At 37.7% G+C, this 20,071-nt stretch overlaps 1 protein-coding gene across 4 annotated transcripts in view; it reads left to right on the top strand.

Moving 5' to 3' along the window:
• Cntn1 (contactin 1) overlaps positions 1–20,071 on the top strand; it is a 289,165-nt gene that overhangs the window by 202,490 nt on the left and 66,604 nt on the right. For all 4 annotated transcript variants that reach the window (XM_048366305.1, XM_048366315.1, XM_048366324.1 and 1 more), the window contains 3 exons: positions 967–1,094; positions 1,344–1,519; positions 13,202–13,322. In XM_048366305.1, the coding sequence (XP_048222262.1) occupies positions 967–1,094; positions 1,344–1,519; positions 13,202–13,322 (425 nt within the window). The remainder of the gene's footprint in view (positions 1–966; positions 1,095–1,343; positions 1,520–13,201; positions 13,323–20,071) is intronic.

Genomic DNA, 20,071 nt, shown 5'->3' with positions numbered 1-20,071 from the left:
CTTCTATTTTCACATGTGTACATTGAATATTATGACTGCATTCTCCCACCATTCTTCTTTTCATTTGTCTACTCTCTAAGAGGATTTTTAAGGGTGAATTTACATTATGGAGGAGAACTAATTGAAATGGATTTAATTTCCCACAAAAATAGTAGAATCAGCAGTTTTATGTTGGGAAAAGTTGGGAGTATTTTGCACTTAGGATCTGTAACTTCTGCCATTCAATCTGTTTCTCTGTCTTTCTTCATTGCTGTTGTTGAAAAAAATTGTTCAACTTATTCACAGTGGGGAAATTTTGCAGCAAAGCACATTATTTTGCAGGAGTTACTTAGCTTTCCTTTGCTTCCTCGTGCATTGAATGTAGCTTAGTACACATGTATGCATATGACTAATCAGACTGCACAGATGCAATCTTAACTACCCTGTTCCTATCCCTGCTATAATTTGCATTGAGATACTTTATGAAATAAAAAAAGACCTTCCAGAAGTGATGCAAATGCATTCTACTGAGCAAAATGATCAAATTGACAATTACTCATTAAACTGAATAAACTCCATTTTTGTTTAAAAAATAAAAAAGGCCTAGTGGCTCATATAATCTTAGCTACTTAAGAGGCTGAGATCTGAGGATGGCAGTTTGAATCTACCCAGAAAAGAAAGTCCATGAAACTTGTAATCTCCATTTAACCAGCAAAAAGCCAGAAGTGGAGGTGTGGCTCAAATAGCAGGGCACCGGCCTTAAGCAAAATAACTCAGCAAAATAACTGGGACAGTGCCCAGGAACAGCACATACATATATAAAATTACTCCTGAGATATGGCTGAAGTGGTAGAATGCCTCCTCAAGATATGCCATCCCTGGATTTTAAAGCCCAGTCTCACTAAAGTGTTCGCACTATAAGGCAAATTATATTAAAGTGTTTTGTGAGATTAATTTTGTGACCGATGGATATTTCCATTTCAATAGAGTACTGATTTGGGAGGATGGGAGCTTGGAAATCAATAACATCACAAGGAATGATGGCGGTGTCTACACGTGCTTCGCAGAGAATAACAGAGGGAAAGCTAACAGCACGGGCACCCTTGTCATCACAGGTAAGAAACCATTCCACAGTGAGGTCTGCTGGGCCCTCACTTCCCAGGGACCGAACGACAAGTGACTCCTGACGGAGTCAGACCTGTGTCAAGAGGTTTCTGCTTACAAGTGTTTTGTGATGAGATTTTTTTGAAGAATTTAGATGTGAAATACCAAATCTCTCTGCAGAACCAAATCACAACACGTTGGTTTTGATGCTTTGAGATAGCAAGTAATAGGATGTCTGTCTTCCATTTATAAATGTCTAGATCCCACACGCATCATCCTAGCTCCGATTAACGCGGATATCACTGTTGGAGAGAATGCCACCATGCAGTGCGCAGCATCCTTTGACCCCAGCCTTGACCTCACCTTCGTGTGGTCCTTCAATGGTTACGTGATTGATTTTAACAAGGAGAATGTTCACTACCAGAGGAACTTCATGGTATGTGTTTTCAGTTTTTCATATGATATCCTAATGTTTGTGTGGCTGAATTAGAGCATCAATTAATTTGATTATGTTTTATATGATTTCCTGGCTTTTATTCAGGGTCTCATGTTTGCCGGGTTTGCTTGCTCACTGGTGCCCTACCTATTGAATCACACCTGCAGCCCTTCTTATTATTTTGGAGACAGAGTCTCATGGGCTTTCTTTTTATTCTGGACTGGTCTCAAACCTTAATTCTTCAGGTCTCAGCCTCCTGAGAAAATAGAATTACAGGCTTGAGCTACTAGAACCCAGTTTCATTAAGAAAAAAAAAATTCATGAGACTAAAAGTCTTGTAAAATGGTTATTATAGTCTCATATTTTATTCTGATACTCCTATTGGATGTTTCTAAAGAGACTTATAAATTGTTTAAATTATATTTTATTTTGATTTATGTTCTATTGTCTTTAAGTAGTAATACAAGCACCATGTCATCTTGATTGATGTCACCCTTTCCACATTTCCCCATCCCTCCCCACCCAGCTCCTTTCCTCAATATTCTCAATTTTATAGACTATAAATTGAATATTGTGACTGTATTCCCCTTCTTTTCCTCTCTTTATTTGAGAGACATATAAACCTTGTGTTTTGATTGTGATATTTTTCTTTCTATGTCTGATGTGACTTTGGTGAGGTTGTGCCCAACATTAGTGAAACAGCCAACAACATCTTTAACAATTTAGTAGTTCTTCAGATTGTGTGTGTGTATTTTTTTTGTTTGTTTTTGTTGTTGTCCCAGAGCTTGAATTCAGGACTTGGGGACGTCAGTGCTGTCCCTGAGGTTTTGTGCTCAAGAATGGCATTCTACTATTTTGAGACACAGCTCCACTTCTGGTTTTCTGGGGGTTAATTGGAGATAAGTGTCACACAAACTTTTCCTGCCAGGGCTGACTTTGAACCCTAGATCTCAGCCTCCTAAGTAGCTAGAACTATAGGCATGAGCTACCAGCACTCAGCTCAGATTATATTTTTTTAAAGAAGATACTATTCCATATTTATTCATTTTAAAGAAAAAGGTGGGCTAGACAAAGATCTTATTTTTCAAAGAATATATGATAGAGGAAATAAGAAATTTACTGTGACTGGTAGAAAAGGAGAAAGGAGAGGAGAAGAGGGAATCAACACTGTACACATAAAGGTACATGTTAAATTGGAGCTTTCTTGTACAACCAGTTGCACATTTTAAAAATTCTTTAATAAAAGAAGAAGAATTTGAGTCAGATGCCAGTGGCTCATACCTGCAATCCTAGCTACTGGTGAGACCGAGATATGGAGGACTGAGGTTCAAAGCTAGCCAGGAGAGAAAAGTCCATGAGACTCTTTTCTCCAGTGAACAGCTATAAATAAGCTGGACTGCAGGCATGGCTCAAGTAGAGCATCAGCCAAGTAGGCAAACCTGAGCAAGATTTAGGCTCCAAGTTCAAATTCCAATATTGCCAAATAAATAAAGCAACTTTTGGATATATATACATATATATACACACACATATACACATATATGTATATAGTTGTTGGTGTAATAACTTGAATAACTTTCATCTAGAAATATGACAAGAATAGTATTTGCTGTATGTTAATTGATTTTTGGGACAAAAATTGCCTTAAGTAACTGAACGTTTGCATATATTCTTTAAAATAGTAGTTCATTATGTTGATTGGTGTTAATAACCATTGCAACAAGAAAAAGCTAGGGAAAAAAGAAGAGAAAGTATGGAAGGAAGGGAGAGAGGGAAAGGAAGGAAGAAGGGAAAGAAGGGAGGATAAAAGGAAGGACAAAGGGAGGGAGGGAGTGAAGGAGAGAAGGGAGGGAGAAGGAGGAAGAGAGGAAGAAAGGGATGGGAAGAAAAAGGAAGGAAAAGGAGGAAGAGAGAAAAGGGGATGGAGAAAGGAAGAAGGAAGCAAGAGAGGGAGGAAGGCAAGGGAAAGAGAAGGAAGGAAGGAAGGAAGAAAGGAAGGAAGGAAAGAAGGAAGGAAATTAGGGAGGAAGGAACAGAAAACAGCTCCGTGTCTTAAATGAGAGAAAAATGATTGAAATACTAATTAAGAAATACCTACTGAGAAAGCTCAGTTACTCAGTTTTCGCTAGTGAAGCTATAGAGATTTGGGATGCAGAGCAGGTTTCTGCCCCCAAGTGTCTCAGGATCCATCCACTTACTCTGTCTGAGCTACCAGAACAGAAGCACCTCCACTCATCAAGTACACAGCATCATTCAAAGAAGTCCCTTATGCATCCTTTTAGTTCCTCGTAACAGGTAGCGAGATAGGTGTGTTCAGAAAAGTCAAGTGTCAGATAAGAATATGAATTTCAAGTAAACAACCAAACTTAAGTCTGTCTTTTGGACATACTAAAACCCCAATAAAGTTTTCCCTACTGACTTCCTCCCTTTTTTTTTTAAACTAGGCATACTTCAAGGTCAAACTTTACTACTCAATATATCACTTCTCTGTTGTCTCTCCAGACTGTCTGGAAGTCTCTGGCATCCCTCTCAGGCTTTCACCCTGAAATAAAAATCTGTTTGGGATATATATCTATATCTATATATATATATATATCATCTCATTTCAGTAAAAGCCACTGTGTACATCACTTTGACAATAAATAAGAAAAAACATTTTTAAAAGCCACCTATCAGAAGATCATCTGTTTGAAAAAATATATATATATATATAAAATCACATCCGATTTCAATAAAAACATCAGAAATATTTGAGCCACCTTCTATTAAATTGCTCCCGGAGTATATATTACTTAGCAATGGCTGTTCCTGCCTCCTCCTTAGGTCATAGGGACAGCAAGTAGGAAACAGACATTTATCTTTTGCTCAAGATTGCACTGGCAAAAATATCAAGGTATATTTTCTTCCATAATGTTTCAATTATTATCTTTCGTTCTGGAAACAGTTAAGTGAGTCACATTTGTCTAAAACTATGTTCCGATTCCTTACTATCAACAGACATGGTGAGAAGCACTAGAATAAATAAAATACAGTGCAATGCACGACAGACTGCTACTCATCAAAATAAACCAGGGACAACACTGTGAGGTGCACATTCAAATGAAGTGTTTGGGAAGCTATCCAAATATCCATTCAATAACTGTTGTCATTACCATCATGTTTTAATAATCTCAATTCTTAGAATTAATATCAGAATTTAAAAGGACGAATAAAGACTCCGAGACATCAAATTTCATTTAGTATCAAAATATATTCGATAACCAAAAGTACTTTGATTTCAGCTTGCTATGATTGTATTTGACCACTAGGTGACAGCCATGTGGAAGGTTTCACATTTCACAGCTTGGTCTAACTTGACTTTCAAACTTTATGAAATTAAACAAATATCGGCAACCCAATTTATGAATAAATTGTGAGATTGTGGATAACTTTTAATATTTTCATTACAATTATTTCAAACTATGGTCATATAATTTATCAATAATAAATAAACTGCATTTTTGATAATGAGCATTTCTTTTTTCTTTCTTTCTTTCGTTGTTTTTTTTTTTTTGTACTGTTCCTGGAGTTTTAACTCAAGGTCTGGGGGCTGTCTCTTTGCTTTTTACACCCAAGGTTGGTGCTCTACCACTTGAGCCACAGCTTCACTTCCAGACTTTTGATAGATATTTGGCGATAAGAATCTCATGAACTTTTCTGCCTGGCTGGCTTTGAATAGTAATTCTCAGATTTCAGCCTCTTTGGTAGGTAGGGTTACAAGTGTGAACCACCAGCACCTAGATAAAATGTGCATTTCTTTAAAAAAAATATATATCAATACAAAAAAAGTAAAAATATTGTCATTACAGTTAATAAACCTACTTTATATAAAATTATTTTGGATTAAATTATTTTTGTAATGTAATAATTAAAGGCTAGGCTGTGATTATACACTTAGTTTATAAGAGAAGATATTAACTATGTATGATTTACCTATCATGTCATTACTATTCCATTTCATTAATAAAAATATGCTAAATATTTTATTTTCCTCTGACAATGGCTTGTAATGTTTTACTTGAACATGAATGTGTCTACAGCAGGACGTTAAAATATGCACATAAATTTTTTAAAATGCAGTACACAATTAGTTTGTCTGCATTTTTTTATCCTGCCACACTTATGTAGCAAATAATCTAGCAACTTGTGTTTTTATTCTCCAATTCAGGAGCTACTGACTCCATTAGAGAAATACAGAAAACAAATCTGGTACCAATGGCTCTTACACCTGTAATTCTAGCTATTTGGGAGCCTGACATCTTAAGGATTGAGGTTAAAAGTCAGTGCAGGTGGAAAGTCTGAGAGACTCCAGCTCCAAAATAACTAGCATGCTAGGACCATGGTTTAAGTTGTAGAGCACCAAGCTATCAGCAAGAAAGCTGAGCAAGTGAGAGCATAGAAAGTTCTGAGTTAAAGCCCTGGCACCAGGGGGAAAATGTAAAAGGCAGTGTCATTTAGGTTGTTGATTTAGATTATAATATCTATTTTCTACAAAGGACTTCAGAACTTCTCTTAAAATACATATTTATAATATACAATTGTATTCTTCTTTCATGCGGGTACCTGATTTGCAGAAATTACTGTTTAATAGCCACCTACTTCTTTATGTCTATTTTGAGAATTACTATTTGGTGGTAATCTTGTCAAAGTCACTATCTTGGTTCACCTCTGTTTCTGAAACTTTCCAATTCTGTGACTGATACCACACACACACACACACACATACACACACACACACATACACACACACTTATATATGTATAATAAAATAAGATAGAATAAATGTATAATAAAATAACTATATGAATAATGCAATAATATATAAATATAATATACAAACATGTAATTTATAGATATGTAGTCTATCTATCTATCTTGAGCTTTTTTGCTCAAAGTTGGCTCTCTACTATTTGAACCATAGCTCCACTTTTGGTTTTTAGCTGGTTAATTGGAGATAAGAATCTTACAGCCTTTCTTGCCAGGGCTGGCTTTGAACTATGATCCTCAGATCTCAGCCTCCTGAGAGGCTAGGAATACAAACCTGACCCTACAGCACCCAACTGTAACTACTTAAATGATTCTCCTTTAGTTGCTGGAAAACCTGGAAGACAAAGTGTCCAGTTCCTGATTGATCTCTAGCACTGTTTCATCAGGCCTTCATGCTCCCATAGTTGGTGAGAGTTACATCAGCTTCTGCACCATTAGTACCCTTGGCAGCATGTGCAGATGGTCTAATGATTAAGTCTTGGCACGTCTTAGTGATCCCCTCAGGTTGGGAAGTGTGCATATTTTCAGGTAGGTAGTTGTGCATTTGTTTTCAATCTACAAATAGCACTATTCAAAATTTTAAAAATCTTCTTTCCCTAAGGGTATTTTTCCTTTTAAAGAAATATCAATTACATATGACACAAAAATTGTTTAGATCTGACAAATCTGCTCTTCACACTAGAGGATGCTGTGATCCTGAACAAAATATTTCTTTCAGAACAAGAAAAAAAATCAAAAGGAAAAAAAAAATCAAGAGGCAGAGCCAGGTGCCAGTGATTCCCACTTTTAATCCCAGAGGATCACCACTTGAAGCCAGCCTAGACAGAAAAATTCATGAGACTCTGTCTCCAAAATAACAAGCAAAATCCCAGACTGGAGATGTGACTCAAGTAGTAGAACACCAGCCATCTGAGCAAGCCAAGCAAATTCAAACCCAATACCAGCAACATTAGAAAGGGGCAGAGTAAGAGTTTTTCAGTAGAAGTCACTTAATGTGAAGATGTCTTGAATGATGGGCTAAAGAACTGACTACTGACTATCACTCTTAGAAAGGTGTCAGTCCAGTCACAGTGGTTTAAGAAGCCAGAGCAGAGGACCCTGCATCCCTGGGATAGGGCTGAGCTAGATCCATTCTGTTCTCCACAGACTTGCACAGTGGATAGAGATATTTTTTGTTATTCCACTACTGAAATTTGAGGCAGTTTTGAACTTGGAGTATCTGTTTAGCACAGTGCTTTAAAGCATCCTGAAATGCCCACACACGGGAATTATATAGCCTGAATTGGTACCCAGATTGAGGAATACATCCAGTGAAAATGTAAGGAAAAATAGAAATAAATGACACCAGCCATCCAAAAGTTTTAAGCATGATGTGTTGGAACTCAAAGCTGTTATGTTAAGCAGATGAACGTATTAAGGAGATAAGTAAGTAGGAAGATAGATAAAAATTAAATTATAAGTAGTATGGACTTATGTGCATTGTGAGTGGTGTGTGTGTGTGTGTGTGTGTGTGTGTGTGTGTGTATGTGTGCACGCACACCCCCGCTGGGGCTTGAATTTAGGTCTTCTCACTCTCTGCTCTGCTTTTTTACACATGGCTGGTGCTCTGCCACTGGAGCCACATTTCAACTTCTGACCTTTTTCTTGTTAATTGGAGATAAGAGTCTGTCTGCCTGGGGTGGCCTTGAACAGTGATCCTCTCACTTAAGATTATAGGTGTGAGCTGCCAGTGCCTAGCTTTCCATTGTGAATTTTTAACCTTTAAGTTTTTTTTAATTTATTTGTTTATTAATTGAACACAAATTTTTTGACAAGGTGTTGTGCAAAAAGGGTACAGCTACATAGTAGGGCAGTGTAACCTTTAAGTTTTGATAAGAAGAAAATAAAAACCTATTTGTTTTTTCTAATTGTCTATCTATCCTCCTCCTCCTCATCATCACAATTCTCTCTCTCATCAAACCCTTGCAAATCAATTACTGACATCATGAGTTCAGTACTCCCCAGCCATAAGCAACTTAAGACAGTCTCTTACATGATCATAAACCATTTTCCTGCACCACACAATTGACACAGACTCTCTAATGTTATCAAATATTCAAGTTTTATTTTAAGAACTACATATACCATCATGATTGTCTAAATCTCGCTGGATACTGGGGTCTCCCATCTGTAATCCTAGCTATTCAAGAGGCTGAGACCCGGAAGACTATGGTTCAAAGCTATTTAAAATATATACTTTAAAATATATGTATTCCTAGCTAAGTGCTAGTGGCCAGACCTGTAATCCTAGAAACTCTGGTGGCTAAGATCTGAGAGCATGGTTCAAAGCCATCCTTGACAGGAAAGTCCATGGACCCTTATCTCTAATTAACCACCAAAAAATCTGGAAGTAGAGCTCAAGTGGCTCAAGTGATAGAGCACTAGCCTTAAGTAGAAAAAAAAAAAAAGCTCAGGGACAGCACCTAGGCTCTGAGTCCAAGCCTCAGGACTGGCATATGTATATTCTTATTCAGCCTTCTTCCTGAGTCCCTTATATATATAAACCAAGTATGTCTTGTTTATACCCTACAGCTTACATATTATTATGATTCATGCAATTTGCTAATAGAAACTAGTCAATCATTTTATTCTGTCCTATGTGTGTGGAGAGGGAGAAGGAGAAGGGGAATTTATGTACTGGAAGTCTTGATTTAAATTCGGGGGAACTTTGAAGTTGTGGATCCATATCCCTTTCGAATGTCCCTGTGTTCTGCTAGCACAGTTTCCATTATGTGATTCAGCTCTTCTCTTAGGAAGGGAAGAACTTTGTAAGTGTGCCAGGCTGTGGTTTTCAGTGCAACAACAGAGCATTCATATCTAATTTGTGGCTGAAATGTGCTGAGGTCCAGGCCCCTGACTCGCTTTGTAAGCGTTCGGTCAACCGCTGGTAACCTCAGTTCTCCTGAGGTATGGAAAGTGCTAGCCGCATTTACAGACATGTCAGAAAAACTTTTTTTTTTTTTTTACACTTTTTTGTACCGGTCCTGGGGCTTGAACTCTGGGCCCAGGAGCTGTCCTGAGTGTTGTGCTCCACGCTAGTAGTGCTCTACCACTTGAGCCACAGCCCCACTTCTGACTTTTGGTGGTTCACTGGGATGGCTTCAAACTGCTATCCTCAGATCTCAGCCTCCTGATTAGCCAGGGTTCCAGGCGGGTACCTGTCTTCAGGAAAGCTTTTCAATGGACGCAACTCTACCGGAAATTATATAGCATATTTTCCCCTTGCTCTTTCACAAGGAGTTTTAGCATCACCCCTTCACCAAATACAGAGCAATGAGAATAGATATTGAATTTACATGTTATTGTTTCCTAACATTAAGTCCATCATGACCTACCTAAAGTCTAATATCTAAAGTAGAGCTTTAGAATGAATTTGAGCCAGGCACCAGTGGCCACACCTGTAATCCTAGCTATTTAGAAGGAGGCTGAGATCTGAGGATGGAGGTTCAATATCATTCTAGGCCAGAATGTCCATGGGACTCTTAATTCCAATTAACTACTCCAAAGCTGGAAGTGGAACTGTGGGCTCAAGTATTAAAGTGCCAGCCTTGATCATAAAAGCTCAGGGATGGTGTACGTGTCTTGAGTTCAAGCCCCAAGATCAGTACCAAAATAATAAGAGCTTGACACTCAAATGTTACTAATTAGAAATTAGAAAGAGCTTATTGTGAAGATTCAATGAGTAGAAATTAGATATATTTTGGGACATTAAATGGTGTGTGGTTTTTATTACATATGTTCCTTTAAAAAGGCTACATTATTCCTATCAGAATCAAATAAATAAACATGGATGCAGAATGTCCTCATAATTTAGAGACAGAGGATAGCTATTTCATTATTATTATTATTATTATTATTATTATTTTGCCAGTTCTGGGACTTGGACTCAGGGCCTGAGCACTGTCCCTGGCTTCTTTTTGCTCAAGGCTAGCACTCTGCCACTTGAGCCACAGCGCCACTTCTGGCCGTTTTCTATATATGTGGTGCTGGGGAATCGAACCTAGGGCTTCATGTATATGAGGCAAGCACTCTTGCCACTAGGCCATATTCCCAGCCCCCATTAAAAATATTTTATGTGTTTATTTATAAGATTTTAAAAGGTCAAGCTGATACAACTTGTTTCTTTGTGTACTATTACGTTCTATGAGTAGTCGTAATAATAATAATAATAATAATAGTAGTAGTAATAATATTTTGTGCCAGTACTGTGGTTTGAAATCAGATCCTGGGTGCTGTCCCTTAGCTTTTTCACTCAAGGCTGGTGTTCCACCATTTGAGCCACACCTCTACCTCTGGTTTTCTGATGATTAATTAGAGGTAAGAGTCTCCCAGATTTTTCAGCCTGAGTTGGCTTTAAACCATGATTCTCAGATCTCAGCATCTAGAGTAGCTAGACTTAAACATGTAAGCCTCCAGCACCCAGCTTTTAGTTTTTTTGTTGCTGCTATTTTCTTATGTAAAGTTGAGTAGCAAAATAATAGTAGTCCTGATTTGAAGCGAGCCTGGGCAGAAAAGTCTGTGAGACTCTTTCTCTACCCAGCAAAATGCCTGACTGCAGGCATGGCTCAAGTAGTATAATGCTAGCTATGAGCAAACAAACTGAATGAGCAGATAAGGACCTCAGTTCAGACTCTAATGTGATCCAACATACACTTATCAATCAATTAATTTAATTAATCAATTAAAAGCTATTCTGGGCAATAAATGAAGAATACAGCAGGGCAAAGCAGCAGATAGTGAGCAAATATCAGATGGGAGTGGGGTCAGGGGAGAGATGTTGGTAGTTTGGATAAGGACAAAGACAGAATGATGGAAAATGATGAATTTTAAGACTTGATGATGGAACTGTGAGGAAACTGAAAGGCAGGAGGGCTTAAGAATTGTGTACAGCCAGGCACTAGTAGTTTCCACTTGTAATCCCAGCTATTCAGAAGGCTGAGATCTGAGGAAGATCATGGTGTAAGACTCTGACCTCCAATGAACCAGCAAAAAGCCCAAAGTGGAGCCGTGGCTTATGTTGTATAGTGCTAGCCTTGAGTAAACAAAGCACAGAGATAGTGCCTAAGCCCTGAGTTCAAATCCCAGGATAGATACCAAAAAGAAAAGAATAGAATTGTGTTCTACAAAGCTTCTGGAGAAACCACAGCTGACTACAAGAGCTAACTGTGTGGAAAGGAAGGTGAAAAGCTTTGGGGAGGCTAAAGAAAAGGAGTGGAAAAGTTGGAGGCAAGGTTAGAATTGCATGCGAAGCAATAGATGCAGAAATGGAATAACTAAAGACAGAAGGCAACAACGATTTGAGGACTAGGTATCATTGAAGTTCATGCAGCTATGAGAAGAATTAAATGACATAAGATGAAGCAAAAACAATTTTTGTTTGCAAGAGAATGAAAGGAAGAGAGAAAGTAACAGACAGTATCAGGAGCAAGTGCTGGCAAGATGGCGGCCATTGGAAGAGATGAAGGGTTTTGGAGAATCTCCATAGACATGTGACCAGAAGGGCTTTTGAGAGCAGAAACACAAAATGGCTGATACATAAATATTTATTTGTTCTTCCTTGTGGGAAACAGCCTACTGCATCACTTTTAATTTTTTTGTAAGGTTACTTTGTGAGGAAATACTTTGTATTGGTAGATTTTATGGTACAGCTGGGGCAAGGTACTTACTTCATTTCTTGTCTGAAGTTCCTTCGTATGGTCAAAGAATGAATATATGTAGAAGACAGACCAAGAGAAAGAAGGCCAAAAAACAACAACAACAAAACTTTTCCTTCTTTCTTCAGGAATTTGCAGAAATATTAGAAATTATTTCCATACTTAGGGAATCTTGACTTTAAGGGACAGGAAGACCCCAACAGATACTAAAATAATCAAACATCTACCTATGTGTTTACTAAGACCACCTAATATCAAAACAAGAGGTGTGGCCAACCAGCAAAGGACTTTATGTGACTTTCTGTTAGGATCTGTTTCAACCAATTAAGCCAATCTGCCCAGATTATAATTCTCTATGGGTGTGCATGTGTGTGCATGCATGCATGTATGTGCGTGCATGCATGTATGCGTGTGTGCGTGTGTGTGTGTGTGTGTGTGTGTGTGTGTGTGTGTGTGTGTGTGTGTGCTGGTCCTCTCAGGGCCAATGCGCACTGTTCCTGAGCCTTTGCGCTTGAGGCTAGTGCTCTATGACTTTGGTCATACCTTCACTTTTATTATTTTTCTGCTTATTTGGCAATAAGAGTTTCTTGGCTTTGTCTGCCTGGGCTGAAACCTCTATCCACACTCACATTTAGCACCCAGATTATTAGACTTTAATGCTTTTCTTTAGAAGACATCAATGATCTCATCTTTTAACTTTCTCTCTGATAATAAAATAATGTTCATAGAAATAATTTTTGTTACTAGAAATGTTAAAGATACAAAATCTAAGAGGGATTTAAGCAGTCAATTTGGTCATTTTGTTTTTCATTTGAGAAACTGAAGCACTGGTACCAGGATTTGAACTCAAGCCTCAGGTTTACTCAGCTTGCATGCAAGGCTAGTGCTATACCACTTCAGCCACATTTCTAGGCTGTCATTTTGTTGGCACATTGGAGATGGAGTCTTACAGATTTTTTTGCCCTGGCTGGCCTTGAACCATGGTCCTTCAGGCCCTTCATGGCCCTTCTAAGTAACTAGAATTATAGATGTGAGCCACAGGTGTCCAGCTCAAACAAATGCCTTTTTCCCCCAGTGGTGCTCATTTCCATACGGGAAAGAAGCACACTTTTGTTATGCTAAATGCCATACAATTGGTGGCAGAATTATACTGACTGAAATGACTGCTCTCCTTTCCTAACAGCTGGATGCCAATGGGGAGCTCCTCATCCGAAATGCCCAGCTAAAGCATGCTGGAAGATACACGTGCACTGCCCAGACCATTGTAGACAATTCTTCAGCCTCCGCTGACCTTGTTGTGCGAGGTAAGACACAGAGAACTCTTTCAGATTCAAAATCAAAAGATGTCCAACATTCAGATTTTCATCAATGGATCAGATAGATAGATAGACAGACAGACAGATAGATAGATAGCTCTAGTCTAAGCTTCAGAATGTATCCTCGGCATTTTACCCACATTGAAGAATGATTTACTTATACCAGGCAAGCATTAAAGAATGTTGGTTTTGTTGTCTTCCTCAGATCTTCTGAAAGGTTTGCATTTGAAAATTTGGGACTCATCTTTCTCATTTCCTGCTAATATGTTCTAGTGTTGACTGTAGTGTTATTCCTTTCTATTTTGATGTGTGTTGATAAAGATACTAACATGGCTCATCCTCACAGCACTTGGTATATATTTATGACTCTCATAGGAAGAGAACTTACACATATATCCTGTAGTTATTTGTTGCTTGTTTTCAAACTGCCCAGGCTGTAGTTGTCCTTAAACTGTAGAAGAAGCGAGGGGCCTCAGGTGGGTTGGAAATGCAGGCCCCTGCTGCTGGCATCTGCTGTGGTGCTGAGTGGGATGTGGAACATACACATATTGTTAATTAACTGCCTTTTCTCTCATTGACTGTGGAGCAGGCAATTCTTTTTAGCTGAGTAAACAAGAGGTTGTGTGCAATTCTTTCAGAATGTCTACCTTGTATATGTTACCAGTCCTCAATGCCCAGTGTTCAAATGATTCACACATACACATACACAAACACAAATGGACTACTGAGTCTCCATCTGTTCCAGGGCTTACAGTATTTAGTATATGTCTCATATATATGTGTGTGTATGTATGTATATATATATGTGTGTATATGTATACGTGTATATATACACTTATATGCATATACATACATGCATATATGTGTATAATATATGTATATGTGTATGTATATATACACTATATATGTATATATGTTTATATATATATATATATATATATATATATATATATATATGAACACATAGTGCCACTACTAGGGCTTGAATTTGACTTGGGGTTTGGGTAGTGTTTCTTAGCTTTTTTTTTTTCCACTCAAGTCTGGTGCGCTCTACTACTTGAGTCACAGCTCCACTTCCAGCTTTTGGGAGTTAATTAGAAATAAGAGTCTCACTGACTTTCCTGCTCAGGCTGGTTTTTGAACTGTGAACCTCAGATCTCAGCCTCCTGAATAGGTATGATTACAGGCATGAATCACCAGCCTCCAGTCATCACACTTTCACCATTGCCTAAATTTTATCCAACCTTTTGGCTCAAGTATTACTAAACCCAGAAAACTTTCTCTGATGTTCCAAATATGAGTGCTATCTTCTAAACTTTCACAACTATGGAGACTTTCTCTGATGTGTTTTACAGTAATCTGTGTGTAAGCTATCTTTTCTACCACTATAAAATTCATATTTGCTTGTTCATTCATATTTACTGAATTGCTCAGTCCTTTGTATAGTTTTATATCAAAATTACATTATAGTTCTTCTTTTAGAAATATTTATTAACCATTATTTTTCCTTTTATTTATTTTTTCCTTTTTTTGGCCAGTCTTGGAGTTTGAACTCAGGGTCTGGGCACTGTCCCTGAGCATTTTTTGCTCATGGCTAGCACTCTACCACTTGAGCCACAGTACCACTTCCTATTGACCTTTTTTTAATGGTAATGGTAATGGGATTTGAACTCAAAACTTTACCTTATATATGTTCTCATTTGGCTTTTTCACTTGAGGATGGTGCTCTGCTACTTGAGCCACTGCTCTACTTCCAACTTTTTGCTGGTTAATTGGCAATAAGAGTCTCTTAGACCTTTTTGCCTGGGCAACTTCAAATATGAGACTCTGATCTCAGCCTCCTAAGTAGCTAGGAATACAGACATGAGCCACCAGTGCCCAACTAGAGGCTTTTGTTTTTGTTTTTTCTAGTTGGGAAATTGAACACAGGGCCTGCTGCTTTTTATCACGGCTGGTGCTCTACCATTTGAGTCATGCTTTCAGCCTTTTACTAACCATTTTAAGACTCTTTCCTTGGCTTTCCTGCTATGTTAAAAATACCTTTCATAGCTGGGCATCAGATCTGAGGATCAAGATTCAAAGTCAGCCTGGGCAGGAATTTCATGAGGCTTATCTCCAACCAAGAAACAAGCCAGAAGTGGAGATATGACTCAAGTGGTAGAGTGCTAGTCTTGAGCAGAAGAGCTAAAAGACAGCACCATGCTGTGAGATAAAGCCCCAGTATAGGCACAAAACAAATAGCAATAGGAAAAATACCCTCAGAAAATGCCATCAATTATTAGGAATTTCTCCATATCTGGGTGAACAAACAGTATCTGTCATTAATACTTCCAAAGAAGGAAGTGAAATCAGTATCTTACTTTTAGGTTTTCTGCTTATATACATGTAGGCTATATTGAACTATATTTCTTAACTCAAGTCTGAGGATTCAATCAATGAACAGATAAGAGGAAAAATGACTTTATTATCTAAAACACTTTGTTCTGTCTGATTCTCAACCCCCAACATATTTTGCTCCATAGAAATTGAAAATATTTTGGAAAAAGAGTTGAAACGAGAACAGATAATAGGAAAATTATGGAAATCATTGTGCCCCAAAACATACTTGTGTTTATTATGTTGTTATACTAGACAGTTTATACTTATATTTTGTCCTATGTGGATTTTTATTCAGAGAGAAGAATTTTGTGCATGTGTTTGTATGTGTGTGTTTGTGTGCATGTGCCATGTGTGTGCTTTTCTACTTTTATTTCTGAGGAAAAATAGACTGGAAAGCAATACAAGTTAGCTGTCATTGTCATTAGGTACAATCTATGAAAATCACTCTGGAAATTGCTTTTACTTGACCTAATTGCATGGTTACCAGATTCTTTCTCAAGATGGTCATTTTGGTTGATGACGAAACTACCCTGAAAGTCTTTGGTGCATAAGTGAAGGTAAAATAGCCCAATAAACTAACCTGATGAAAGCCACCATGATGCTTTTTATTCTGAGGTATACGGTTGTATTTTCAATGTGAACAATGGTAGTCTAAAAGTCTTTCATATGAAAATGATCAGGGTTCCTTATTACTTTCAGTTGCTCTACATTAGCAGAGATTTTATCCATAGCATACCAATTTTTACCACTCAGGCAAAAATTAATCCTATGATGTGTTTAATTAGAGACATCATTCTAGAATGAGTCTTATTTCTTTCACAAATATTGAATAGGCATTTCTTTGTCTAAATTAAGAATGTTTTTGCAGTCCCATTGTTAATTGTGCTTGGATCCCCCGTTTATCTTTCCACTTCTTCCCAGTAAGCGTGAAATCTCTGCATTTGTGTTGCCATTTGAACATATAATTTTAAGTCAAGAATTAATCTTAGAAGTCATCTGGAGATTTCTTAGCCCTTCATCTCACAAACTTGGACTCTGGAAGAAAAGATTCCCCTGAAATCTCTCCTCTATATTAAAACACAAGGACCCCAGCTAGTCTCCTCATTGTATTAGGATTTTAACAAGTACCAACAAAGAAAATGTATAGTTAATTGCTTACATTCACCATATTAGAGAGATTACCAAACTTGTCTTAGAATCATGGCTACTAAGCAGTAAAAAAAAAATCCTGCTTTAGGTTTTTATCCATTTCTTGTTCCCTCTCATTATCTGGTATATACTGACTTTAAAAAAGGTAATTTAATTTAAAAAACATTGTGGGGGAAAAGTAAGGTCAAAGTCACTCATTAGATTGGATTACTTAGGGTTGCATTTGTATGACTAACTCAAGAAGCCAGATGCTGGTGGCTCATACCTGTAAATACTAGCTACTCAGGAGACTGAGAATTGGGGATTACTTTTGGAAGCCAGCCTGCACCAAAAAGTCTGTGAGACTCTTATCTCCAATTAACCAGTGAGCAGCGCAAAGTGGAGCTGTGACTCAAGTGGTAGAGCACATCAGCTGTGAGCAAAAAAGATAAGTGAGAGCTCAAGACACTGAGGTCAAGCCCAAGTACTGGCGCATGCACGCGTGCGCACACACACACATCCTGGATGAAGGAAACAGAACACAGTATCTGCTGATAGTTTATGGAACTCTCAGTGCTAACTCAGAATTTAGATGTCTCTGGTACCTACCCTAAGTATTCATACTGTATTCTAGAATCCTTATATTCAAGTTATTATTGTTGTTAAATAAGTGGATGTGGATTTGTACTTAGAATTATTTTTGAGACATGCCAGGCTCCAATTACTTCAAAATAACTTTAAATCTACCAATTTAATAGTCATAAAATTCAGAAGAACAGATCTAAAACTTTCATTTGATTTCTGTACCAGATTAGGCATATAAGCACACACTACCACACACTACCACACACTACCACACACACACACACACACACACACACACACACACACACACACACACACACCTCACTGCTTGTACACAAACATAGGAAGAGGTCCAAGAAAGAGATAAGCTTGTAGCAGCAAAAAGATCAGTGTTCACATCATTGTAGTGAAATTAAAGAAATGCTCAAGTATTTGGGGCAGAAAAACACACATTCACCTCAGATACTTGGATATTCGCCTGTGCTTTCCATTTGCTTTGGCCAAGGAAATCTTGCCGCAGACTCTGTCTCCTCAGCCTTACTGGATGGAGACAGCAAAATGGCCCTCCCTGCCCACGCTGGCAGGAACAAGGAGGGACAGGCGCCATCCTGAAAGGCATGTTGACCTCATTCTGCAGAAGACCACAGCAATACCAAGATTGATACCAAAGCTAGTCCAGAAATGAAGCATTCCCCTTTCTATGAGAAAAAACAAATTGCAGCCAATGGCAAACTTCTTAAAGCCAGTTCTCAATCATTATTGTAAACTAAAGAGGAAATAGCCAACCGAGATCTGATTATAGATCTGATTATAGATCTGATTATAGTAAGTACATAATTTAGAAAATGTGTGATAGTTTATCAATTACAGCTTAGTACATCTGTTGTTTGTTTGCTTGCTTGCTTTTATTTTTGGTGCTGGTATTGGGGCTTGAACTCAGGGCCCATATGGCTTTGGGGTGGTCAATTGGAAATAAGAGTATCAGATTTTCTGCCCCTACTGACTTCGAACCAGGATCTGCAAACCTTAACCTCCTGAGTAGCTAAGATTACAGACAGGAGCCACCAGCAGCCAGCCAGTACTTGTACTTTGTAAAAGAAAACTTAGTTAAGAAAATAACAGCTTTTCTAATTTCTATTGGACTTGTAAAGCATCAATGATTTGAAATTGTATTTCTCAGTGTAAATTAAATATAAATCCTTTTCTTTTGGCTCTCTGGTCTTATAATGAAACTCATCAGGTTTAGACAAACAGGAATTTCTCTGCTCACAGTTGATATGTAGCCATGGCTTCTTTTAAAAATAATCTAAAACCTTACAGAAGCTTATTGGCATTGTAACCTTTAGATTCTTTACTATTTTCCTTCATCAGTGTGTATTTACTGGATAATTCTGCAAAAATTAAGTTGAGAATTATGCTACCAATGTAAAGTTTTGAAAACAGATGCAGAAAACCAGTGATATCCTAAAATCTTTTTAAATAAATAAATGGCAATTAGTTTGTACTTTGAAGATGGTTTCAATTTATGTTGACAAAAATATGCTTTTGTAACTCCAGTCTTTTTTCTCTAAATATGTTATTATGATGTATCAATTAAAAACAAGCATACAGTGCTGGGCCCTGAATCCTAGCTACTTAGGAGACTAAGACCTGAGGATTGCAGTTCAAAGACAGCCCAGGAAGAAATGTGCTTGAGTCTCTTATCTCAAAGGAACCAGCAGAAAGCTAGAAGTGGAGGTGTGGCTCAAGTGGTAGGACACAGCCATGAGCAAAACAGCTAAAAGACAGTGTCCAGGCCCTGAGTTCCAGCCTGATTCAGTACAGCCACACAAAGATAAAAATAAAATTGTATATGCTTTAGGTACCAAATGTACTATGTGACCTTTGCTAACAAAGATTAGATTTATAAGGAACTGTCAGTGAGTTTTCCTAGCTAGAATTTCTCCTATTTAAACAACTCTCAGTTGGGATAGTCATGGCTAGAAAGTGGCCTAATATGAATAATCAAACAATACTTATTTCTGGATAGGTAAGGAAAGATGAATCATCATTTGTTAATTACACAATTGGCTATGATAGCATTGTTGTATCAAGTGTGTATGTGTGTATACAATCATTAAAAGATCTAGATGATAGGAGGAAAAGGCATTAAAATCATAAATGAAAGATCCAGTGTACATGTTTAATTACCTGAGGTCTCTGGCATCTGGGCAATTCACTACATGTCTCAGATCCCATGCTTATGTTAGTTACTGTTTATAATATATAAAAGTCCTCAATACAGACCCATGGCAGTGTTTCCTGTAATTCCTTCCGCTTTGTTATTTATATAAACGGAAAGGTAATAAAATAGCTTTGTGCTGTTGCTCATGCCTGTAATCCTAGCTACTCAAGTGGCTAAGATTTGAGGACTGAAGTTTGAAACCAGACTGGGCAGGGAAGTGTGTGAGACTCTTATTTCCAATTAACCAACAGAAAGTGGAAATTGAGCTGTGGTTCAAGTGTTAGAGTGCTTTGAGCACTAAAGCTCAGGACCAGCACCCAAGATCTAAGTTCAAGTCCTAGGACCTGCATACATGCACATGCACATACAGATAGACACACACATATACACATACAATGTGAGACATAAATAATTTTTTAAA

This window comes from Perognathus longimembris, chromosome 1 (genome assembly GCF_023159225.1).
Source record: "Perognathus longimembris pacificus isolate PPM17 chromosome 1, ASM2315922v1, whole genome shotgun sequence".
Lineage (NCBI taxonomy): Eukaryota > Metazoa > Chordata > Mammalia > Rodentia > Heteromyidae > Perognathus > Perognathus longimembris.
This window is presented reverse-complemented; position numbering and strand designations above follow the sequence as displayed.